Raw genomic sequence first — 25597 nt, 5'->3', positions numbered from 1 at the left:
TCTAAGTGAATTTAACGAAAATATTTTTTTTCATCCGTCCCACTCATACCTAGTTTTTCTGCAATCCTTTCCCTGATGCTCTTCATTCGTGGGGCAAACTCAATTCTTTTTTTATGATCATCTGCCTCATCATCATCATCATCGTCGTCATCATCTCTGCTATTGTGACTTGGGGTGCTGCCAGCCGAGCTTCGGCCATCTCTGCTCAGAGGAATAAACTCTTTCTGGACTCGAGCAGCACGACGTTGCTTCCTAGCTACATCAATCTCGTCAGCATTAGGGATCACTGTCATACAAGCAAAACCAATACAGCAAACATATTATTTGTTGCACGAGCATTAATGCAGATTAACACACATCTTACTTCATGCACTCAAAACCCAATTAGATATACACAAAACTCTTACTTTATTATATGTGAATTATAAACACATACCGGTACTTGGTTTGGTAGAAGAGTGACTGGAGTCAGAGTCTGAATTAGTTGACTGAGATCTTGCATCGCTGTCATCAGTGTTACTGTTGTACTCATCATTATCATTATGTAATGAATGTGGTGATGCTTCAATAATATGTCTTGGAGAACTGGATGATGAGATACTAACACCACCTGAGGTTGGAAGAGAGCAAAGATGTCACACAGAAGTTGTTGTCATCAATATCAATGGTTGTCATATTTTTGTTGTATACTGCCTGGCCAAAAAAAAAAAAGTTGCCACCTGGATTTAACTAAGCAAACAGGTGTGAGCCTCCTATTGGATAATTACTGCATGGACGATTTTCTTTCAGCTGGCAACAAGTTATTTAATCCCAACTGGTGCAATGAGTTGCTTCTCGTTTCTTAAACAACCATGTCGAAAGACTCATCGTGTGGTCGTGGAAAAGATGTCAGTCTGTTTGAGAAGGGTCAAATCACTGGCATCAAGCAGAGAAAACATCTAAGGAGATTGCAGAAGCTACTAAAATTGGGTTAAAAACTGTCCAACACATTATTAAAAACTGGAAATATAGTGGAGACCCATTGTCTTTGAGGAAGAAATGTGGCCGTAAAAAAATCCTGAATGATCGTGATCGGAGATCACTTAAACGTTTGGTGAAATCAAATCGAAGAAAAACAACAGTAGCACTCAGGGCTATGTTTAAAAGTGAAAATAAGAGCATTTCCACACGCACAATGCGAAATGAACAGAAGGGATTTGGGCTGATCAGCTGTGTAGCCTTAAGAAAACCACTAATCAATGAGGCTAACTGGGAAAAAAAGGCTTCAGTTTATTAGAGAGCATAAAGATTGGACTCTGGAGCAATGGAAGAAGGTCATGTGGTCTGATGAGTCCAGATTCACCCTGTTCCAGAGTGATGGGTGCATCAGGGTAAGAAGAGAGGCAGGTGAAGTGATGCACCCATCATGCCTAGTGTCTAGTCATCAATGCAAGATCTTGTGAAAAATTAATGCAACACTGGATGGAAATAGATCTTGTGACATTGCAGAAGCTTATTGAAACAATGCAACAGTGAATGCATGCTGTAATCAAAGCTAAAGGTGGTTCAACTAAATATTAGTGTGGGACCTTAATACATAAAACCAGGTGAAACGGTTTAATTAGACCTGATGAACCAACCTTTGCTGGTCTTAGCAGATGGAGCCTCTTTCTTCCTGACTTGAAACAGCACGGCTTTATCAGAAGACCTTTTCAGCTCAAATGATTTTTCAACTGTAACAGCAAAAACATGCAAATATTACCCTCTGCGGATTGTAGGTTTTCCATGGGAATGAATTTTTGTTTATTTCCAGATCTAAAAAAAACAAAAACGTCCTTTGACCAGCTAATACACAAAATGTTAAAATCATAACTAAACAAAAAATATTTACTTTGAAGTCCCATGTTTACTACCTTCTTTGTCGTCTGAAAAACTAAGGACAGAGTTGGTTGCTTTTCTTGTCCCAATGTCCTCCTCTCTTCTTTCTTCTGTCACTTCCAGCGTCTTTCCGCCGTCTTCTCCGTCGCTGCTGTCCGGCTGCGGAGGCGTCGCCTCCCGCTTGGAGCAGCAGGAGATTCCGCGGCCCTGCGTCGCTTTAGGAGGCTTGTTTGTCGCGGCCGGAGCTTTCTGGTTCTCGTCTCCTTCTCCGCTGTTCGTCTCTTTGTCCTCATCGTCGCTGGAGCTCTTTTTTCTCTGACGAAAGTTTTTCCGAGGCCTCTTGTTAAACATTTTACGCCACTTACCGAGAAGGATTAAAAAGTAGAAACAAACTTCTGTACGTTAGATCAGAAAATGATGGAAAACGTCGCTAAGCAGCCGCAAAGCATCATGGGTAATGTCGTAAAAACGTGTTTGTCCTTTAAAATTATTAGACTGACTTTAACAGTTGCTTTTTTTTGCCTGGGAACAAGATTTATTTTAGAAATTTTTTTATTAATTAAAAATTTTTTGTTAATTTGTCTCTAAATCTCTCTAAATTGTCTCTGACAACACAACATTTTTGTCTTGTTTGTTCTGTTTATTTTTTTCCAGTGATTTATATGTACATCATTTCATTGATATATATCAGTTCATTGATCTCATATATCATTTATACAGATAAACACTCTTGTGTTTATCTTGTTGTTTATATCAAAGTTATTTTTTGTTCTTGTGCATGAGCTTTTACAGTTTTATCTGAAACTGGGTTCCCACACATTTCTCAATATCCAGACTTTTCTAGACTCAAATTTCGACATTTTGTGATGGATTTTCTGGCCATTTTGCAGATTTGCTGTGAAAATACAGAATAGAAGTTTGGAAATTGTATTCAAACTAAATATTTGCAATGAGTTAAACATATTCGAGTTTGTGTAGTTTGAGTTCGAGTAGTTTGTGCTGATGTTCAATGTTTTATGTTATGAGTGCTTAGTGTATATTTAGTTGATGTTTTTCTTAGTTCATATCTTAGATGTTATTACTGTTTTTCTTATACATTTTATTGTTGGATGTAACTGGGACCCTGTGTACATAATTTCGCTCCACCACATGTACCACATGAGGTGCGAATGACAATAAAGAAACTCTGACTCTGACTCTGACTCTGATATTCAGCACAACATAAAGGTTGGTCTTTCTTGGGACTGATCAGTTTGCGCAAATATATAAATGGTCTGCATTAGGTCTAGCACGTTTTTTTAATTATCTAGGTTCACAATATGTGAAACGCACTCACTTTGTGTGAGCAGCTTTGTTTTCGAAATCCAGATTTAAATTTGTTAGAAGAAAAATAAATAAATAAATTTGTTAGAAGACATAACAGGTAATAAAGTCTGCAAATATGATTGTGTCTTTTTTGTTTCTCTTTATTTGTAATAACTAATAACAAATTTCACACAATTTCAAACTTTACAATGTTGGGTATGAAAACCTTACTGAGTTGAGGCTATTATTCTTATAATCATTTGGTTTAGTTTGTACTTTTCTCAAGACTTTTTTGCATGTTTTCTTTTGTCATTTTGTGCAGCTATGAAGAAAGTTACAGTTCAACTTTTTATGCATATTGTTATATTGTTCTCATATTGTTGTGTCATATTATTTCATATTCGTTGTACATATTATTGCATTTTTATATTAATTTGTAATGGACTTTCATCTTAATGGAATTCTTTATAGTGGACACCATTCATTCATTCAGTTAGTTAGTTGGTTAGTTAGTTAGTCTCAGGTGAAATGTAGGGCCCTAACTTTTTGGGGCTCTTTGACCTGTAAGAGGCAGTGACTGAGCTTCAGTTGTAATTTAAGGTGTTCAGGTTAGTGTCTCACCTGGCTGTCCTGACATCTTTTGTCCCTCCCTCCGTGACTCCGCCCACTGCGGCCGGTCGGACGTTAACAGGCCCGTGAGCCTCCTCCGGTGATCGTCAGCCATGTTGTTGCTGTGACACACCGAGCTGACAGCAACAGGTTGTTCAACTCAACATTTCTCCCTTAACTTCAACTCTCCGTGGAGACTGAAGCCGACGGCGTGAGTGTGAAACCGTACAGAAGGTCGTGGATGATCGTTTCTTTCTCGGAAGTTTTTAGTTTTGGGGGGACCCGTGTGAAGTACGCAAGCAAAAACCGCTTATCTAAGCACGAGCGTAAGTTTTGATGTCGACACCGTAAAGCTTCTGGACATTAACTTTTGTACTTTACGCGTGCTTTGTGGCATGATTGTTGTTGACATGTTAGTTTGTCTTTGATTCCGGAGTGTGAGAGAATGGAAAAAGTGTCTTCCGCTTAAAAAAAACAAAAGCTGGGACCGTAGTTCGGTTAGCTAGCACAGTTCTGTTGTCACGAAGTGTTGCGTTTACGGACATCTAAGATTAACATTTGGTTTAATAATGGGCTTTTCTAGATAGTTAGACGTTTGCTGTAAAGTTTGCAAAGGCGGATTTGCCCGAAAGTTTCCTAAATTCCTCTCGGTTGAAACTAGTTAAACAGGTTGCAGGCAGGTCTCTGTGACAAGTGATCAGGGAATGTAACTCTATCAGTTCATCTACAGAAACATGGGAGCTGGAGGACAGTCTGCATAAAAACATTTACACAGGCCGGGTGACAGTGCAACTTTGAGCTGATTTGTTCATTTGTGTGTGTCAAACGTGAAACAATAAACGCCAACATTAGGTGAGCATCTTCAACTAAACCTACACAAAGGATTTAGTGAGATTTATGGTCAAATTCTCAAGTTGAAACTTGCTGATTTTTTTTTTATTATTACAATGACAAACTTCCAGTGAGGATAGTGGTATCAACCTCAGTTACACATGGGAGCCAAAATTCAAAACTTGGTCCTAGCCAAGCGCCAATCTCATTCAATAAAAAAAATTCATAAAATATAGACCCATTGCCGTTCATTTGTTATGCCATAATACTATCAAGAACCTTTTGAATTTTATATTTATTAATCATATATTTTCTCACAATCCATCAAATCAGTAAACACCCTCACCAAAATATCTGAACATTTGACTTTAAAGTAAGAAGAGAATACAGAAAAAAGCAGACTCTGATGCAAGTTTGTCAAGAATTTCAACGGTCTTATTTGGCGTTCTCTGGTCTTAACATTTTTTCTTGGCTTTAAGGTTGACTGTCATGGGAAATCTATTCAAGCTCAGTTTGTAAGCAAAATGAGAAACGATAGAGACTCATTCTGTCACAGATTGGTGGGCCAGATCTGATACATCCATCCATCCATCCATTATCTTTACCCGCTTATTCCATTTTGGATCACGGGGGTCACTGGTGCGCATGTCCAGCAATCACTGTGCGAGGGGCGGGGTACACCCTGGAAGGGTCGCAAGTCCATCACAGGGACACATGGAGACAAACGAGACAAACAACCATTCACTTTCTCTTTCACACCTAGGGACAATTTAGAGTTACCAATCAGCCTAACATGCATGTTTTTGGTTTGTGGGAGGAAACCGGAGTACCCGGAGAAAACCCACGCACACACGGAGAGAACATGCAAACTCCACCCAGAAAGGCCCCTGGACCAGGGTTTGAACCAAGGACCTGCTCGCTGAGAGGCAGCAGCTCTACCAATTGCGCCACCATGCTGCCACAGATCTGATACATTTAAAATATTATCTTTGGGGCCAGATCAAATGTTAACACAGGCCATATTTGGCCCATAGACCTTTTAGTTTGGCATGTGTGTTCTACAGTTCATATGGGTTATAAAAAGCTATTTTTATACAAATAAGTATATTGATATATATATTTTTTTTTTATCTGATGTCAGGTGTTGTTATTTTCTAGGGGAAAATATACTATTTTCCACAACTGTAAATCCAAAGGCAAGTGAAGAGTAACGGTGTATTAAGCTGCTGGTATTTATATGTTTGTATTGTTTTCAGCATTCAACACCCCCTCAACATTTTTGCAGGTGAACCATGCACAATGCAAATGCATACAGACGCTACTCAGAAAATATTTAGCGTACAGTTTTGACATATGATGCTGCATGGTGGCCCCACATTTTCACTGATTCAGACTTCCTCCAACCTCAGTTTAAAAGAACCAGCTCAGATGATGCTATTGGGTCTTCTACATTATACTATACTCGCAGAACAGCTTCACATCTGCCTCCACCCTCTCACACCTACCTCATTCCTTAACCCCCACCATTTGCTCTCCCGTGCACCCTAGATAGCAGTTTTCTGCTCCACACAGAGGGCCGTGGTAGCTCAGTGGTCTATGGTTGCGTCAGGAAGGGCATCCGGCGTAATAACAATTGTCTAGTCTTCGTGCGAGTTAGTTCACTGCGGCGAGCCCTGGAGAAGGGAGCAGCTGAAAGAAGAAGAGAAAAAAATATACTAGGAGAACAGCTGTAATGAGCCTGTTAATAACATTCAGTGAACTAGTACATTTTCTAGTCTCCAGTGTGTAATGTAATATGTGCAAATCAGGGTGGGTCAATGCTGCAAAGGAGTGAGAGGCATGTCTTACCTCTTGCATAAAGCAAATAAACTCAGCACTTCAGACAGGATGGATCAAATCCTCACTGAAATGCTCTAATCAGGCTCTTCAAACACTACAGGGGTTTTGGATGTTTAAGAACAAGTGGCTGTGCAGTGGATTATCTGTTGAACAGGAATGAAGTAGCGAAGAAGACACATTTAGAAGGGAAGAAGGAGTAATCATGCAGGGGCAGAGTTGTGGTTGGAGTTGATGTCATTGTTGGGAGCTCAGTGTGAGAGGCGGATGAATATCAGTCATTTCTTAGAACAGCACTGACAGACGGGGCTTGTTTATGAACAGAGTAGTGATGAGGACATGGGAGGGAGGCATCGCTGGCTCTCGGTAAGTCATATTCAATTAGAGAAAAACAAGTGGTGGAATGAAGTGAAGGCATGAAGAGCAAATACATTTTCCCCTTCCTGTTTGTATTTTTTTCTTTTCATAAAAGTTGCTGCTTTGTAGTGGACTAGGAAAACTACAGTGTGAAACGTTAATCAAACCTAACAAAGAATAAACCGACAGATGGATGCACCCCAGTTAAAGTGTAATCTTTCACTGGAGTAGCTTGGTCAGGACCAGACAATTTATTTATCCAACGCTTTCCTGTGTTGTGTGTTTAAACCAACTGCAAGACTGAAGCGTCTCAGTCTGTCAACGTGGCTCAAAATAGAACTGAAACTGGTGAGGTTTGATCATCGAAGTAGATCTGAAGTGAAGAAAGAGAACACACTCAGAGGAAGTGGTCATTTTACAGCCACTGTCCAGGCCACTGTAGTTTCAACAGGAAGTGGTTTGAGCTGACCTTTAAAAATAGTTCATTGTGTTTTGATTTTGTCTTTTCCCTTTTGGAAATTATAAATCAAAGTTGCACAGTGTCACCAGCAGTTAAACTTGTTTTTTTTGTCTTGGGCACTTTTCTGATAGGCCTCATATAGAGCAGTTTATATTTTCTCCTAAAAGGTCACAATAACTGATCCTTTCCAATAAATAAATACTTTTGTAAGCATCACATTGAAAACAAATGATTAATTATAGAGAAACTTTTATGTTTGCCATCTCTAAGGTTAATAATAAAACAATCAGTTTTGACCTTTAATCTTTGCAGGTGAAGTTTACCATTAAGTCTTGTTCACCTGCATTTTGCATATAAATATCCTGTAGACTAGAGTGCTTCTCCATATGTATTTGTGAACAAAGTTTCATAAGTGGCAAGTTGTGGGCCAGCATGATTCATATTCCTATTTATGAGCTCAACCACGGCAATAGTAATGAGATAAATTAGAATTAGCTGTAAATATATTGCAGTACGTGTAGCTCTTTTTTCAGTTTTCACTTTTTATTAAACATTGTTTTTATAAAGTTCTGCATCACTGGTGAAATACAGACCACATGCATTTTGATGTAAGGTGGAGCCTCCAGAGGTCGACCATTGGTTCCATTTACAGTGGGTTTACAACAATGCAAATGAAGTGTTTGTTGTCATCTATCAGCAGCTTGAGGCCTCTACTGACACTGTGTGTGTTCACGTAGGTATGTGTGTGCTCACGTAGGAGTATGTGTGTGCTCACGTAGGAGTATGTGTGTGCTCATGTAGGAGTATGTGTGTGCAGGATAGTTTCAGAAGGCATTTGCATGAGGTTTGCAAAGCTGACTACCAGTAAAGTCACTCATTCAGTGGGTCAGGAGGATGTCCTGTCAGGAACAGTACTCTGGAAACCCCAAACCTTAAAGCAGACAGTCTGCTACTATCTTTCATTAATTCATTAAAATTCCTGCAGTGTAGCATTACTGAAGGTTACATTCCTAAACAATACCGGCTCAGACGGATGTTTAACCTTTGGGCTTAAGACTGATCAACATGCACTATTCAACAATTTTCAGTCAAGTCATCTGGACAGTTTTGGGTTTTTTTTTTTTTGGTGCTGAAACTTTTCACCTTCCATCCAGAAGGCTTCATCAGTCAAGGAAACACACAACACAAAACTGATTCTTCCCCCAACGGCTTACTTCAAAGTGGAACAATTCAGTTATGTTGTGCTAAGATGGTCTCTTTGGCACGGCCCCTCCTCCGTTGCCGGCCCTCTCCCTTGTCGACAGTCGTGTCAAACGGGTTCAAAACCAACAAAGTCCATGCTCAATAATCCAGGTATACAATCCAACAATTTTCAGTCAGGTCATCTGGACATTTTGACATGACTTGACGAGGGAGAGGGCCGGCACCAGAGGAGGGGACGTGCCAAAGAGACCATCTTAGCACAACATAACTGATTTGTTCCACTTTGAAGTAAGCTGTTGGGGGAAGAATCAGTTTTGTGTTGTGTGTTTCCTTGACTGATGAAGCCTTCTGGATGGAAGGTGAAAAGTTTCAGCACCAAAAAAAAAAAACCCAAAACTGTCCAGATGACTTGACTGAAAATTGTTGAATTGTTGGGATTATTGATTATTATTGTTGTTATTATTGACCTGGATTATTGAGCATGGACTTTGTTGAACATGCACTATGGTTAGTCTGGATTAGAGGTACTTGTTTAATTGTGTACTTAGCCAAAGATGTCTGTGTTGAGTGCACAAGAGGCAGAATATCCAGTTGGTAATTCCTGCATGATTTGAGGGCCACAAGTAGCTGCAAAAATAAGATTGTTTTTAAATAAATGTCCACCATCATAGTATTCATTGGGCGTATTAATAATAAGATTGTGACTCTTCTTACAGGATGTGCTTACCAAGTTGATTTGTTCTCTATGACCCAAGAGATATCAGGTTGAACCTTCAGTTAAGGGTTTGCAACAGTTTTTCATCAGGCAGTTATCAGCTAGATCAGTGACTTGATGATAATCAGGCATTCTAACATCTGATTTTCTGTTTGTCTCACCCGATCAAGTTAAAGAAGTAAAACGCAGACTTTACTGAAAGACTTAAAATGTCAGTATGTAACATCTGTGCTAAACTCAGAATTAGTTAAGAGGTCAAAGTATAAAGGCAACTACCAGTAATAAAACAGATTTTCTTTGGAAGTGCTGTATGTTTTCCATTTTTCATTAGCTCCAGGAAATCTGCTTCAATTCATTAGTCTACTCTATGAGACATATATTGATTTTTAAAGTTTTATTGTTTCAATGTGTAGTTATGTCTTCTCACTTTTGCTTCAAAACAATGTAAGCAACAGCCTGTCAGGTATCCTGATGCATGCTCAGGTACATTGTGGTTTTTGCCTCGTTTTCAAACTCTTTGGATTTAAAGATCTCTTCATGTAGAAGTTAAGGCTCTGTTCTCAGTCCTTTTGTAAAAGATTTATTCTTCTGTTTGTAACCTGAAAACACCATTTTACAGATTTTATGGTACAGTGAGGGCCAGAGACCGCATACAGATTGTATTGTCCTATCTCGTTTGAAGCAGAACCTCTAATGTCCTCTTCCAGGTGGTCTGTACATGTACACTGTTCACAGAACAAACACAGATTTAAAAGCTTTTGAGACTCCTCAAACTTTCAGAAAATGTGCTGCCTGTTTTACTCCATCTAATTTTACAAAAGCTGACTGGATCTAAGCAGAACAAACTCCAAGGGATCATATTTTCAGCTTTGACTTAAGCATTTCTAGTGTCCCAACAGTGGCAATACATATGTCAAACAAATGTTGTAAACGATGGTAGAAAAATATGGTGAAACAAAGGGAACAGCTACATATGACACTTCATCTTAAGTGCTTTAACTTTGTAATTTGATTTTTATTTCATGATAGTTAAATGTTGATCCTTTCTAAAATACTTTTATGTTCAGTACATGCAAAATTAATACTTTCCAAATTAAAACGTATGTAATTTTGAAATATTAGTATTGTTTAGTTTAGTTTTATATTCTGAGATATTCAGTTCTGATTGGCCTCTATTTTGTGTAAGACTTTGATGATAGGCTTTCTCTTGAACCCATAAATGTGTAAAAGGGAAAAGTGCAGGATTAAAGATGGGAATAGGAGAAGGGAAAGATATACTTCGGAGAAAGGAAGGATGAGAAGCGAGAGATAAAATGTGACAGATGGCAGGTGATGAACTGGCTCTCCCTTTCAGTTATCTGAACTTGTGAGAGCCGTGACCAGGTCAAAGTCTCCACTTTTTATTTTGTTAATTTTCTTCTACACAAACTCTGAAGAGCTCAGTGGTTTTTGTAGTAGATGTACTCATCAGTATAAACCTACTGTACTGTCCCAAAGCCAGTTGTAGCACCAAAACCAATATGCATTTCCTGGGACAGCAAAGTGTTTTCTCTCCTAAAACCTGGGATCTCTTTTGCAACAAACGTTTGATAAATTTGTGCTGTCTGTGTGGTACCAGGCAGGACGTATTGAAAAGAAGGATTGGAATTCCTCTTCCTTTTCTCCTCCTCCTTTATCACAAGAGTCTGACTGGCTGATGGCTGACAGATAATCTCTGATGAAGCACATGTTTAGCATGCATCTAAAATTAAATCAACACAAAAGTGACAAAAATTAATATTCTGTGTCCCTAGTGTGAACCGTAGTTTCTAGTTCTATGTATGTTACATTCATTTTCCACTTTTCATGCATATACTTCAGTCCCAAGTTTTTGAGGGTTTTTTTTTTTTTTGTTATCCACCAATAAAGATTACCTCTCTTTATCCCACTGCTAAAAGCATTTGAAATGTACTGTAAATGAAAAAGTTTTGGAGTGCATTTCAGCCAAACAGAATACTACTTCAGTCACCAATGAGACCTAAACGCCTGGGCAAACCCAGTATATTACAATGAATTGGTCCTTTGTCAACAAGGGTCCCATGAATGGTTCATTTAATTTGTGCAGTCTAGAACATGTTATGACCGACCACAAGCTTCATGGCCATTTCAGTCATTATTTAACAAATCTTCAGCTCCACCAGCATCACTGCTGCTTACAGTGATAATGTAAACTTGCTGGTATGCTGTTGAAGACAACCATGGATAAAAAAACAACTTTAACTATTATCTATTAGGACCACATGAATGTGTTTTTCTTTGAGGTCTGAAGTAACATTTTTTGTCTTTGAAGTTAAGTATTAGGTGAACATTTCTATTGCAAGTCACTCGAGTAGTAATTCTTTAATACATTGAGAAAAAAAAAGTACAGAAAATGCTAAACCTTTTTCTTGTTATTTTTGGTTGCTTGGTATAACTCTGCTGTCTGGCCTTTACAGAGTCATTAGAGCAGAAAGGTTTTAGTACTTATTAGTTTGAAAGGTATGGTACACAGCCAGACTTCTCCTGAGTAAAGGGAACTGGAGAAGCTCTGTTTCAGACTGCTGACTGATCAGAATGGTCTCTCCGCTCTGCCTCTGTGTGTGTGTGTGTGTGCCTCTCCGCCTTTTCCTCACCCTCCCTCGTGACACCACCAGGACTCAGCTGCAGTATTGACTGATGGCTGGATTGTGACTTTGTGTTTTGCAGATGGCTGTGAGCAAAAGCTGAGGACACCGCTGGGAGTTCTCCAAGTACAGACATGAATGGTAAGAGCTCTGCAGTTTGTGTGTGTGAGTCATTGAGTGAATGTGTTCATTGGAAGAGGAAAGAGATTTTGTTTGTTTTATTTTTTTAATCTATTTTTGAGGGTCTGTAGATGTGCTGAGGTCAACACAGTTTCAGTTCTTCTAGTAGTAGCTATTTTGATTCCAGTTTTCTTTATAGTTTTGGTTACAGGGCTAAAGATACAAATACTTCATAATTTTATTATGATTTAAATGTTGTCTGATGTACAGGACCATATAGTAACACTTGTGTAGAAAGTCTTTTGTGTGTAAACCTTAATCAAATGTGTGAGCTTGTTCTGCCCTCTAACATCAAGCTTCATTATCACTTTGTCAATACACCAGTGCATTCCCAACTCCTGACTGCTGCTGAGGCTGGCCTATCTGTTACTATCCTGCAGGGATTTGTCTTCCTGTTTGCCTTTAGGTCTTAGATTTTTCCATTTAATGTTTTAATATTATGCTTTTATAGTTTCAAATGCTTTCTGACCCAGATTTATCAATGGTTTGCACATTGAGTTTTTTATTTTGAGTATTTGTCTCATTTAAAAAGCCCTGCACCTAAAACTTTGCCATTTAACAAAACTATTTCTCTATGTGCTGGTTTAGTTTGCCCACATTTTAATGAGGCGTTATACGTGCATTTGGAGGTAAACCCACCCAAATTTATGTAAATATCCACCAGGACAACCAAGATCTGATTCTCAACGACCAACCAATGAGTCTGTTTAGACTGATTAGTTTAGTTCTGCTGTTAAAATGTTGCTGACAGATGCTGCAGTTCATCACCGCAGCTGTTCTGGACAGTTTTGAGTCACGGTGAGGTTTTTGATAACTATCACATTTGAAGTTAGTGGATGAGTCAACAGACTATGTCAGAGCCAAGGTAAAATTATTTCTGTTGTTACAAAGTTGCAGCAACTCTTGATTATATTTCACACAAGACGCACAGATTCTTACTTGTTCGTGGAGTTCCAATGACGAAAGAGAGAAAAGAAAATGAAAAAAGTTGCACCTGTGCTCTTCTGTTTCTGAAGTGGTTGAAACACCGACAACATTGTTGTGGTCTGGAGCTCTGGTAAAGATTAGAACAATAAAATTAAAAAAATAGTTTGATGTTGGGCAGCAGCAGCTCTGGGCTAAAGTCAGTTTGTTTTTCTGTGTTCAGTGGATAGTGAGGAGCTGAAGGGTCTTTCTGTCTAAATAATTGCTGGATGAGATCAAGATGGCATTGCTAGCAACAATATTCATATGAAGCTCCTGGGTTCAATCCCCAGTTGGACCTGGGGTCTTTCTGTGTGGTGTTTGCATGTTCTCTCCGTGCATGCGTGGGTTTTCTTTGGGTACTCTGGTTTCCTCCCACAGACCAAAAACATGCATGTTAGGCTGCCTTCAGGCCCAGGCCTCCCTTTCAAAGGAGATCTGTGATCTCAGTGGGATTTGCCTGGTTAAATAAAGGTTAATAAATAAATAAATGAGTATCTAATTAGACACTAAATTGCAGTATCAATTTAATATGTATCCTGTTTTTTTACATCTATAGGTCCATCTGTATGGGCAATCTCTCCTGAAGAGAGGGTAAAACATGATCAGAAGTTTGACACCCTTTCCCCATCAATGGGCTACATCTCAGGTACAAGAAAAAGAAAGATGAGTTTTATCCATTTATTAATAAACAAGACAACTATTTTTGCAAGAACACAGTTTAATTTGTTTTTGTTTTTTTTCTTTCTTTCATTCTGCAGGAGATCAGGCAAGGAAGTTTTTCCTCCAGTCAGGGCTGCCTGCCTCTGTGTTGGCTGAGATCTGGTACAAAACACAACATTTTACTCAAACATTGTCACATTTGTTATTGTTGGGAGTCCAGGATATTTTCAAAGCTGTTTTGAAGCACCATATTTTACACTATTTTCTTATTCATGGTCTTTTTTTCTGTCTCAAAGGACTTTGGCTGACATGAATATGGATGGAAAGATGGATAGGTTGGAGTTTTCCATCGCGATGAAGCTCATAAAGCTTAAACTTCAGGGTACAGCACTTCCCTCTGCGCTACCAATCATCATGAAACAGCCTCCAGTACCTGCTCCCAACCTTAATACTCCCACCTCAGTCATGTCGAGCCCTAACTATGGTACAGTGTTTTTGTTGTTATTAAACTGTGTATATGGCTGTAGCAAAGTTTCTAAACTTTTTTTCCTCACTTTTTTTTACACTTTAAACGCAAGAAATATAAAATATCAAAGAATTTAAATGTAATACAAAAAGACACACATTGGGATTTTAAACAACCAATAACTTGTAAGTTTCAGTCATTGTGTTTATGAATGTTTTTTGTATGTAAAATTAATTTATGTTTCTTCTAAACTTGTGTGTATTTCTTGTAGGCATTGGCTCCCTGCCTATGATGCCTGGATCCAATCTTGCCATGTTGACTTCTATGTCTGTGGCATCTCCTGGCCTCTCACCTTTATCACCAATGACAGGCTTCACCCCCTATGCTCCTGCAACGACAGGGATAAACCCATTGATGACCTCGGCCTCTACCAGGCCCATGATGCCCACTGTGGGAAACAATGCACTGTCAAATGGTACCATGGGATTCCTTCAACCAGTCCCTGCTGGACCTATGACTACTGGTAAGTACCCTGTTACTCTTAAAATTTCTGTAAAATTAAACAAATACAAGTGCTTCATAAAATGTAACCCCTTTTGAGAGGATTCTTCAGAGCTATTTTTTATTAAATTAGATCAAAATCAGATTTGTCTTCCCACAATTACAATTCTTTTTCATTCTGAATTTTCTTAACTACTGCAGGTTGTACTAACTTTTTGCTTAGTTGACTAAATGTCACATGAATGAACATTTTTGTAAACAAGTATTTATTAAAATGGACAATTGCTCTTGTCTGTATTTTTATTTATTTATTTATTTACATATACACTTCAGTCATAAAAAGAAAATTAAGTGCTGCATTGTCCAGATAGATTTGTGTCCTTCAGAGGGTCACAAAGTTGAAATTATAGGGAGTTGGGTTTCTACAGTTAATCGGTTTCATTTTCTGATAAAGGTTGCTGAGCGGCTGATGTTTTGTATTATCTGTATTTAGGGTTGCTGCTTTGTAGTAACTTCTAACCAAATTTCTCCCCACCCCATTTTCTCACTGCTTTTGTAGATTCTTTTAAATTTCATGAGACATATTATTTATACATGCATAATCAACCAGGTCCCTTATTTACCGTTCTTTAATTCAGTTTCAATTCAGTTTATTTATATGACGCCAAGTCGCAACAGAAGTCATCTCAGGGCACTGAACAGAAACATTCATATATAAAAACAACAAGTTAACAAAAACTTTCGTAAAAATAATAATTTAACTCTTTTGGCTGAGGAGCAGACTGCTTGGAATTTAACTCCATCACAGAACTCATCTTGAGCACACGTCCTTTACAACATACCAGTACATCCAGCCAGTGCCACCCTGAAACAACCAGTGGTCTCTCACTCTGTTTTTATAGTTGTTGCCTGATATATTCAAGAGGTGTTTCGATTCACATTGCGAATGTTTATGTTCACTTTTAGGCCTGCCTCTTTCTGCAACCTCTTACTCCTCTCCAGCTGGACACTCTGCTTCTCCTGCAGCTATGAACAGTGCCTCACCACTGCTGGATCTTGGCAGGTAAAACACTCAAATATAGAACTTAAAAATAAGGAAGAACTTTCACCTTGTTCAGTCACTACCTTGATCATCTTATCGACCTCTTAAAGTATGTAGCCTCCTAACAGTGGTGTTACCCGTGTTCTGACTTTCAGTTCTGCTCCATCATCTGTGTCTGTCATGTCCCCTATGAATGCTGTTCCCAGTGATTGGGCGGTGCCACATGCCTCAAGACTGAAATACAGGCAGCAGTTCAACATCCTTGATAAACAGATGACTGGATTCCTCACAGGTACATCATACATTGTGTGCATATATGGACAGTGTTACACAAAACAGCACTGTGCAGAACTGAAGCTGTGGATGTTTTTAAGCATCAGTCACTGTTGATTTCATAACAGTTGATTTTTTTTTTTTGTTGTAATTTCTACTTTTTGTCAGGTTTTAGTCACCTCGAAGGAAGTGGTAGTGGTTGTGTTTTATGGGTGTGTTCTGACAATGGAGCTTTCTCAACACACACACAGACACATGTGCATTCAACTTTTTTTGTTAGAAAAGACTTGTCGGACCTGTTCTCTCAAAAACCTTGGGATTTACTGAAATGACAATACCTCTCTCATGCTCTCTCACCCAGTCACTCCAGTCAGGCTTGTACATGATTTCCTGTCTAGTGGCACAGCCCATTATGTAAATTACACAAGTGGCTTGTTTTAATTTAAGTTCCAATTCAAACTACAACACTCTGTTCTTTAACCCTAATTTCTAATCCTGAATTATCTGTTTGAACAGTTAATTGAACAGTATGTTTTATTTCATCATCATTTTACTGACACACCCTGTCGGTCGTGCTTAACAAGATTATACACAAACTGCTGTGGTCCCTTGTTTAAATCAGACCTCACAGTCTCACTTTACCCTCCTTCCTTTCATCTCCCACACATCAGAGCCACACAACCACTCTGACACTCGTCATTCATATTTCCAGGTCAGCAGGTGAGAAACGCCATGGCAACCACAATGCTAACACAGACTCAGCTGGCCTCCATCTGGTGAGAAAATATTGTAAATTACCAATAAGTTTGTTTTAAGAAGGTGCTCTAATTATAAATCTTCAACAAATGTATTTTCTCTGTGTATATGGGAACGCCATAGGATTTTAAAGCCCTTCAGTTTATTGATGTTATACATTCTACTTTTGTGAGCACTAAATTGAATTAGTTTAAAATGTTTTATGTGGTTTTAGCTAAATGCAACATACATGTTTACCATATATAAATATTTGTTCATTCTGAATGCAGATGCATGAGCTATATTTTCCCATTTTCCTTAGTTTTTAGTTTGGACAAGTGCAAATACATACAATAGTTGTAACATAAATTAAATGGAAAAGATAGGTTGTAATTTCACAGCCTTCAAGGTCAAACAGCAAATACTTCAGTGTGTGGTTATAAAAAAACCTTGAATTTTTGACTTGTAACCTTAACTTCTGCAGGAATTTGTCAGATGTTGATAAGGATGGCAAGCTAAAAGCTGAGGAGTTTATTCTGGCGATGCATTTGGTGGATTTGGCGAAGAATGGACAACCGTTGTCTCTGACACTGCCTCCTGAGTTGGTACCACCCACACATAGGTAAAAACACCTTTTAGATTCAAATGCTTGATAGAAATTTCTGCAGTGATTATACACGTTAAGTATGCACAAGATTTACATACTGTGTGTGTATGGTATTTTTATGATTTGTATGTTTCATAGTTTATTCTAAATCTTTTATTACAGGAGTGCAGTGAATGGCTCCAGCTCTTCCTTCTATTCAGCTATGATCGATGACCTGGACATGGAGCCTCCACAGAAAGCCAAAACTAACAGTCAGTACTCTCATAACCAATGGTCCACTAAGAGAGTGGCCTTGTACACAACTAGTCTCCTATATACTAAAGCTGTGCAGGAGTCAGTTGAGTTTATAATTGCACACACTGCCAAGTGAAAATATAACTGCATCCAAACAAATTTTGTGACAAAACACCAGGCAGCAAGAAAGCGATTCACAGCTAAATATATTAAATCTCCTTACAGTTTCGTGTTAATATGTCGGTAAACTGCTACTTGCAAATAATAATTGTTATTTAGGTTCTTGTTCTTTATATCTTTGAACATCTTTTTCAAAAGCTCATAAAAGTAATCAACTTATTTCAAAGGACCAACAAGGTATATATGAAAAGTGAATCATAGACCACCTTTTCCTCCTACTTCCAGTGTCCTTTGAAGATAAGTTCAAAGCCAACATGGAGCATGGGAACGCCGAGCTGGAGAAGAGACGTCAGGCTCTGCTGGAGGCAGAGAGGAGGGAGCTTGAGCGGCGTGCTCAGAAGGAAAAGGAGGAGCAAGAAAGGAAGGAGAGGGAGGCTCGAGAGGCTGAGGAGAGGAGGAGGAAAGAGGAGGAGCAGAGGCTGGAGCGACAGAGGGAACTGGAGAGACAGAAAGAGGAGGAGAGACAGAGAGAGATCGAGAGAAGAGAGGTACTGCTGTATGAATGAGTTGTGTGTTTAGTTCTCGTACTTGTGCAGTGTTTCCATTTCACATAGACGGGCATGTTTTTACCTCAATGTTTTCCTCTAATTCTAGGCTGCACAGCGGGAGCTCGAGCGCCAGAGGAAGGAGGAATATGAGAGGAGGAAACGAGGAGAGCTGCAGATAAAGAAGGAGCAGGAGCAAGATGAGATTATTAAACTAAAGGCAAAGAAGAGAAGTCTTGAGATGGAGCTGGAAGCAGTGGTAAGCCCCTAAGAGATTTATTTAGTTTTTGCTCCCGTGTAATGTTTGCAGAAAACACATTTTATTTTTGACGATGCCCGCAGAGATGAAGCTTAAGTGGACTTTTTCTGCTCCTCTGTTGTACAATATATTATCGGTTTTATTTTCTATTCAGGGTAACAAACACCAACAGATTTCTGATCGGCTGCGCGGCATTCAGAACAAGAAGAAAATTCAGAAGACGGAACTGGATCTGAACAATCAGAGGAAAGAGACACGCCAGCAGGATATGAACGCTCTGCATAAACAAATAGAGGTCAGTGTGTTTATTTTTGTTTGTGTTTTCATGTTTACAGTCCATTACCCACATGTGTATAAATAATGTAAAAATATTTGTTATTCATTTTCCCCCGACCGTTCATGTCTTTTGTATTTCCTGGTGGGCAGGACTTCCAGAGGAAGTTGTCCCAGCTGACTCCAGAGAAGAAGAGACTAACAGAGAAACTCCAAAACATGTCTCTGAATAACCTGCCAGGTTAGTCCTGAGGGATGAGCAAATAGACCCCATCTCATCTGCACTTGTAGATGAAACAGATGTCACCACGTTTTTTTTAAAGATAAAAATAAAATTATATATTAAATTAGCAGGTATGGGGGGGGGGGACTTTAAATATGTATATTGCTCTGTAAACAAAGCTGCAACTGTCAGTGAGCTTCCCAACAGGCAGGTTTATATATATTTGATCTGTTTCTAGTGTCGACTATGTCCGCCCTGAAGGTGAATGTTTCAGAGAAGATGGGAACCTGTTGGAAACTGCGAGAGCAGCTGGAAACTCTGGAACGAGAAACTTCTGCCAAACTGACGGAGATGGATCGCTATAACAAAGACATGCAGGTGCAAACAAACTACATAAGCATCATTATCATACAAACTCTGCATGTTGTCGGATATTACAACAAAATGTATTGTGGAAATTTGTGTTTGGTTTGTGTTTGTCATGTTCTTTGCAACGTTCTTTATCGTGTCTCAAACCACATCTTTTCGTCTTCAGAGGTTTTTGAAATGTTCTGCTGGACCAGGATTCCCAGTGGCTCAGGAAAACAGGGAAAGCCTGGAAATGACTAACATTTTCCTGACAGGGAAAACTCAGGGAATTTGAGAAAACTTGAAAAGTCAGGGTTAACAAGGAATTTGAACACTGCTGATTAAAGGATGATCTTTCTGAGAGTTTAACGTGTTCATGTGTTAATGCTAGTATTCCAGTATCACTGAGTCCATGTTCTGCTGCTACAGTGTACATAGTACATGTATCCTTAATGATGGGCTATGGTGGCTTTGTAGTGTCTGATATTATACAATATAATTAATTATTAGGAACGATTGCTTTATGCACATACTATAGGCTTCAGCATACTTACTGTCATCTCTGAATGTGACTCTGCCCACCATCTAAGAAACTAAATTCTGAGCGTTTTGTGTGACAGAAATTTTTCCTGGAATTTCAGGATTAAGGAAAACTCTAGGAATTATTTTTCATGAAATGCTGGGAACCTTGTGGACTGCGCAGCATGAGCCATAGTAGCCTAATTCTAATCATTCTTTACTATGTTGGGCTGATTTGTCAATCTTCTTAAAACTTCTTACTGTGTGCAGTTCTTCTGTGGTCATTTCTTTTTTGGGGGGAGGTCTGCTCACACAGATCCAGATCAAGCTTGTAAATGAGAACTGGTTCGCAGATGTGAACATGGTGTTTGCCTAATATTAAAGCAATGACCTTTCTGCAGAGCCCGTAAAACTTGAGTAAAGAAATACTTTTGTATTCACTAGTACTTCCCGACTTTTGAGGCCTCATTTTCTGTTTCCCTTCTTCCTGTCATTCTTTCTCACCACCTACTTTCCCTATTTTTTTTTTACTTTTTTTTTTGCATCTGACTTCCCTACACCTGACCACTTGCCTCTCATCACTCCCACATCCTGTCTCGCTTACCTTGCAGTCTGAGGGTGCTGAGGACTCAAAGCTTCAGATTGTCTTTGGTCTGCTAGCATGCTTTTCTAACCTCTTCTATCTGCTAAATGTTATCATGTTAGGTCTCTTATTTTATTTTCTCTGTTTTGTTTTTTAAGTTACTATATTTTTTTACTTGTTTCCAGTTGTTCTCTCTTTGTGAGTCTTGTAGACTTTCGTGCATGGTGTTTGTTTACAGTTTTTAGTTCTTTGTCGGTTTCTTCTTGTTGTATACAATCTTATTTTATTTAGTTATTAATGTGTGAGTACTTTATGTTTATCAGGAGCTGAGAGAAAATCAGGGAAAGCAGCAGGCTGCCCTTGAGAAGCTGCGGATCATCAAAGAGGAAAAGCAGCGAGAGCTAATTCGAAAGAAAGAGCAGGAAGAGGAGAGAAAGAGGAAGGAGGAGGAGAGGAAACGACAAGAGGAGGAGAAACGGCGGAGGGAGGAGGAGGAAGCTCAAAGGTAGGGTTTAGTATTTTATATTTTATTGTACAATTGACATTTTATTTAAAATAACTTCATAATCTTGTACAAAACTTTAAGGCAATGCAAAAAATGCTTTTTTTACTCATAGACGTATCAAAATGGAAATGGAGCGTCAGCGGCAAGAAAAGCTAAGGCGGGAAGAAGAAGAGCGTCAGAGGAAGCTCCAGGAGGAAAGGGAGGCCAAGAGGAGAGAAGAGGAGGAAAAAACGAGACAGGCTCTCATCCAGGCTGCCAGGGAGCAAGCTGAACGAGAGCTTAGAGCAAAGGAGGAGGCTGAGCGAAAGAGAAGGGAAGAGGAAGAGAGGAAGAAAAGAGAAGAGGAGGAGCGTCAGAGGCAAGCAGAAAGACGCAGACAGGAGGCAGAGAGGAAAAAGTTGGAAGAAGAGAGGAGGAAACTAGAGGAAGAGAGAAAGAAACTGGAGGATGAGAGAAAGCAAGAAGAGAGAAGAAAGAAAGAAGAGGAGGAGAGGAGAAGAAGGGAAGAAGAGGAGAGGCGCAGGAGGGAGGAGGAGATGAAGAAGTTGGAGGAGGAGCGAAAGAGATTAGAAGAGGAGAGGAGAGAAAATGAGCGCAGAAGAGAAAGGGAGGAAGAAGATCGGAGACGACATAGGGCGGCTGAAGCAGCTCTTCGAGATTCTGAGGAGAGAAGAAAGCGAGAGGAGGAGGAGAGGAAGAAGAAAGAGGAAGATGACAGGAAGAAGCGAGAGGAAGACAGGAGAAGGCTTCAGCAGCAGCAGGAAGAGGAGACGAGGAGGCGTGAGGATGAGGGGAAAAAAGCAGAAGAGGAGAGGAAAAGAAAAGAGGAGGAAGAGGAGAGACGAAAAGCCGAGTTAGAGAACAGAAGGAAGGAGGAGGCGTCTCGTCAGCAGCAACCAAATGGAGGAAAGATAGATGTTCAGGAGAAGCTGATGTCTCTGCTGAGAGGGCTGGAGGAGAGAAAGGGTGAGATACACATTCAAGCTTTTCTCTACGTCTCAGTGTTTTCATTAAGATTTGATTAAGAAGAACTTCTTGGTTTTCCATTTTATAACTCTGATCTGCTGCTCCAGGAGGGAAGCCAAAGGTCACACAACACAGGAAGTCAGCTGCTCTCACATCCTTCAAGGCACTCTACCCATTCACTGCACGAAATAATGAAGAGCTCAGCTTCAGTCAAGACGATGTCATTGAGGTATATCTTTATACAAATGGCTTGTCCCCTCCCCCCTTCTAAAATTAAAACATCTAATCTCACTGAAATGTTGTCCTTTTTCAGGTTGATGAGACAACCGAGCGAGAGGAGGGATGGCTGTATGGTAGCAGACAGGGGAAGATGGGCTGGTTTCCAGAGAGCTATGTTGAGAATGTGGGCCCGTCAAACACAACAAATACCCCCACTGCTGCCGCTCCTCCTAAAATGCCAATTCAAACTCAACTTAGCAATGCGCTCGAAGCGGCCAAGGCAGCAGGAACAAAGTCTGCTTTCACACCGACACACTCTCCAAACTCTGCACCTTCTGAAACACGTGGACAGGTGAGAGCTCTGCAGACTAGATTCTTCCATGGTAGGGGTTGAATAGACCAGTCGACTAGTCGATTCTAGGACATCTGGCCAGTTTTAAAATTTTGCTTCGACTAGTCACGGTCGGCGATTGTGTCACATGATCAGCACCGTGCCGCTGGCTACACAACAGATTCTTCCAAGCAGATGGAAGGCCAGGAGCAGGCCAAGTCTTGCCAAACGGGTAGAAATTCATCAACAGTGTGGAAGTATTTCACTAAAGATGACTCTTCCGGTTCAACCGCCCGTGATGGATCCCACCACCGCCCACCCTGCTGTTTTTAGTTTTATTTAATCCACTAAATAAAATAAAAATGGGCGCACCACTGCCGGTGGAGAATCCACTGCAGTGGTTTATTTTATTTAGTGGATTAAATAAAATAAAACTTTCTTGCAGCTTAATAGTTTTGTTTTTCCTGTGACTTATTTGCAGTATGATAAATGGAAGGAGCATAAATATACGTTCCCAATGTTTTTACTTTTGTAGATACTAAATGACGTCTTTTCGTGAATAGCGTCTTGAGTTCCTATGATGTCACGTCGACTCGACTTTTAACATGTTGAAGTCGACTTTTTAAAATATGTAGTCGTTCAACCCCTATTTCATGGTACTGTGAATATTGTCTGAGCATACAGGGCATTAATACCAAAATATTCACTGAGATGCCCTCTCTGTTTCAGCCAGTGGTGGGTAACCTGTTGGCTCAGGCCCTGTGTTCCTGGACAGCAAAGACAGACAATCATCTGAACTTCAATAAGGATGATGTGATTCATGTTCTGGAGCAGCAGGAGAACTGGTGGATGGGAGAGCTGAACGGTGAACGGGGCTGGTTCCCCAAGACTTATGTGACCTTGCTGGGAGAAGACGAGGGTTCAGAGTAAGTACTCGCACGCATATTTATTCCAGTCAGGTTGAGAGATTTCTCAATATAAAATCAGCTCTTTCTGAAGATCTCTCAATGTCGAGGTCAAGCAAGCCTTAAAACAAACTATTGATGCCAGTTGTGTAACCCAACAAGTCTTTCTCAGCATGTGCGTGTGATTTAAAAAGATAAAGGATTGAAATTGAAAGAAAAAAATAATATCTATTGGTATTTTACAAAAAATAAAAATGTGTGCATGAGTTTCCAAAATTGCAAGTGTAAATATGCTTTTGCCATGCTCTAAAGAGTTAATATCCAGTGAGAAACTGCGGTATGTTTTTTTTTTTTTACGGGCCACATATACTAAAGATGTTGCAGGAATAGCCCTGAAACTCAACCTGACATTTTTTTTATTGCTGCGATTTTGGCTACCTGCAAAATCAACTAGAGCTTGGTGATTACAGTACTTGATTTGACCACTTAGTCTTAGTCACTGGCCACAATCTGTGTTTTGCTGTTTCATTAAACTTTGTATAAACCTAGTAGTCTGGACTACAGGTATATACTTACCTCCAAGACATAACAAATGTTTCTGTGAAAGGTTTTTAGCTCAAGTGACAAAAGCAGCAGTCACATGACAATGTGACCTAACCTGTTACTGTATCGATGTGGTGGCAGTTCCCGTCTGAAAGATATTCAGGGAGCGGGAAGTATTTTTTCTTTCTTTGAAAGAGGAATGTGCCGAGTTAACACTCACACAAAGATAATAAAGTAATATAGCCACTTTTATTCAAAACGGATTAAGGTAATAACAAAAGAGTTCACAATATTGTGCCACAATATTTTATCAGAAATCTATATTTATATTTGCATTTAAATCAAAAGTCTGAAGTCCTTAGTCAACTCTAATGTGGGTTTAGTTGTACTTTCTCTGAGCAGTTCTCAGTCATTTTGGCTGAAATCTTTCTCAGTTGGACAAAGTAAACTTGATTGTTCATTCATTCATTCATTCATTCATTCATTCAACCAACCTTCATTTACACAGATAAATCACATTGAGCCTCAAACACTCATTTACAAGTGAGACTTGTTTAGACGGACAAAAAGTAATGAAAGTGACATGTATAGGATTTGGAGGCAAAAAGAATTCCTATCAAACTCTTTCCCCTTGACTGAGGAGAAAGACCCTAATATTGAAAAAACACCCCGCACATAGTGACGTAGACATTCCGCAGAGGAGGGGGAGACGAGCGGGGATCATGTCAAGGACACTCCAGAGGCACTGTAAGAGTTCTGATAAGAATGGTACAATCAGTCAGTTCCCTCTGGTGAGATCCGTAAACACTCTTGTGCCGAGGTCGACCTGGAACAGCGTCAGAGAGAATCCAAGAGTCCTGAAATGACGACACAATGTTTATTCAGCCAGGTCCCTCTGATAGGTCTGCAGACTTCTTCAGTGGGAAAGGAAGGGAGGGGGCAGAGCATCGATTTACAGTGCCTCCAGGCGAATTGAGATAAGGTGGCCAGTCAAGGCCAGCCACGGAGCCGAATTCAGATAAGCAACAATTGTTTTGGGAACATACAGAACTTTACTGATTCATGTCTGCCTTGAGTCTTTGCTGGTCCTCTCGAATCTCAAACGTCCAATTGAAGTGGACAGACGCAGGCTGTCTGACCAGGGCCAAATTTGCTACAGACAACTTTCTTGTTTGTTGATAGACCAGGAACTAGCCGAATCCAAAAAGCAGGAAACCACCAGTTATCATAAATCCGATTGTATGTGCATCCTTGGCACTTGTCTTCTCGTCGAGAAAAGTCGGCTTGCCTGAAGCTTGTCTTCTCGTTGAGAAAATATTATCAATTGCTTTGAGAGACCAGCTGGCCAGACCAATAGCAAAAATGTATGGTTCGGAATATGTGTAGAGAGAGGCTCTGAAGCAGTTTCACAGATGGGACAGAACAGAGCGAGGGAGAGGAGGGGAAAGTGTCCGCCCTTGGCAACAGCAAGTGGTAAATTGTCATCCATGTCTGATTTGGTCGAGGTTCAATTCCAGCAGTCTTGATCTAATCTACATTTTTAAACATTTTTAATTTATTCTTGCCCCCATATGCAACACAGTATTTCACACAGTATATGGATGCTGTATATGTATTTAATTTGTTTGCAAATGCAGTTTCCTGTTTGTAGAAGAAGTAGCAACAATTTTTCTGGTTTCCTTTCCTTTCTTTTTTTTTTTTTTTTTTTTTTTTTTTGTTTTGTTTAAAGCAGTTTCATGCTGAATAGTTACTGTTGTTCCTCCCCGTTTTAGTCAGGTC

The 25597-nt window shown here is 39.6% G+C and overlaps 2 protein-coding genes across 2 annotated transcripts in view; one reads left to right on the top strand and one right to left on the bottom strand.

Annotated features, from left to right (window-relative positions):
- Positions 1–2280, bottom strand: part of gcfc2 (GC-rich sequence DNA-binding factor 2) — a 10211-nt gene extending 7931 nt beyond the window's left edge. The window contains exons 1-4 of the mRNA XM_037697512.1: positions 1893–2280; positions 1620–1712; positions 437–610; positions 50–286 (exon numbers count right to left, since the gene is read on the bottom strand). Coding sequence (XP_037553440.1) covers positions 50–286; positions 437–610; positions 1620–1712; positions 1893–2208 — 820 coding nt within the window. The 5' untranslated portion in view covers positions 2209–2280. The remainder of the gene's footprint in view (positions 1–49; positions 287–436; positions 611–1619; positions 1713–1892) is intronic.
- A 1599-nt stretch (positions 2281–3879) lies between these two features.
- itsn2b (intersectin 2b) overlaps positions 3880–25597 on the top strand; it is a 34599-nt gene continuing 12881 nt past the window's right edge. Inside the window, exons 1-22 of the mRNA XM_037690635.1 lie at positions 3880–4097; positions 11898–11956; positions 13518–13607; positions 13720–13783; positions 13918–14105; positions 14359–14610; positions 15555–15651; positions 15786–15922; positions 16616–16679; positions 17123–17260; positions 17408–17496; positions 17885–18147; positions 18254–18403; positions 18558–18698; positions 18830–18917; positions 19138–19277; positions 20673–20854; positions 20967–21371; positions 21438–21820; positions 21928–22049; positions 22134–22391; positions 23100–23296. Of these exons, the coding sequence (XP_037546563.1) occupies positions 11950–11956; positions 13518–13607; positions 13720–13783; positions 13918–14105; positions 14359–14610; positions 15555–15651; positions 15786–15922; positions 16616–16679; positions 17123–17260; positions 17408–17496; positions 17885–18147; positions 18254–18403; positions 18558–18698; positions 18830–18917; positions 19138–19277; positions 20673–20854; positions 20967–21371; positions 21438–21820; positions 21928–22049; positions 22134–22391; positions 23100–23296 (3455 nt within the window). The 5' untranslated portion in view covers positions 3880–4097; positions 11898–11949. The remainder of the gene's footprint in view (positions 4098–11897; positions 11957–13517; positions 13608–13719; positions 13784–13917; positions 14106–14358; positions 14611–15554; positions 15652–15785; positions 15923–16615; positions 16680–17122; positions 17261–17407; positions 17497–17884; positions 18148–18253; positions 18404–18557; positions 18699–18829; positions 18918–19137; positions 19278–20672; positions 20855–20966; positions 21372–21437; positions 21821–21927; positions 22050–22133; positions 22392–23099; positions 23297–25597) is intronic.

Source organism: Nematolebias whitei, chromosome 2 (genome assembly GCF_014905685.2).
Source record: "Nematolebias whitei isolate Nwh7 chromosome 2, NemWhi1, whole genome shotgun sequence".
NCBI lineage: Eukaryota > Metazoa > Chordata > Actinopteri > Cyprinodontiformes > Rivulidae > Nematolebias > Nematolebias whitei.
This window is presented reverse-complemented; position numbering and strand designations above follow the sequence as displayed.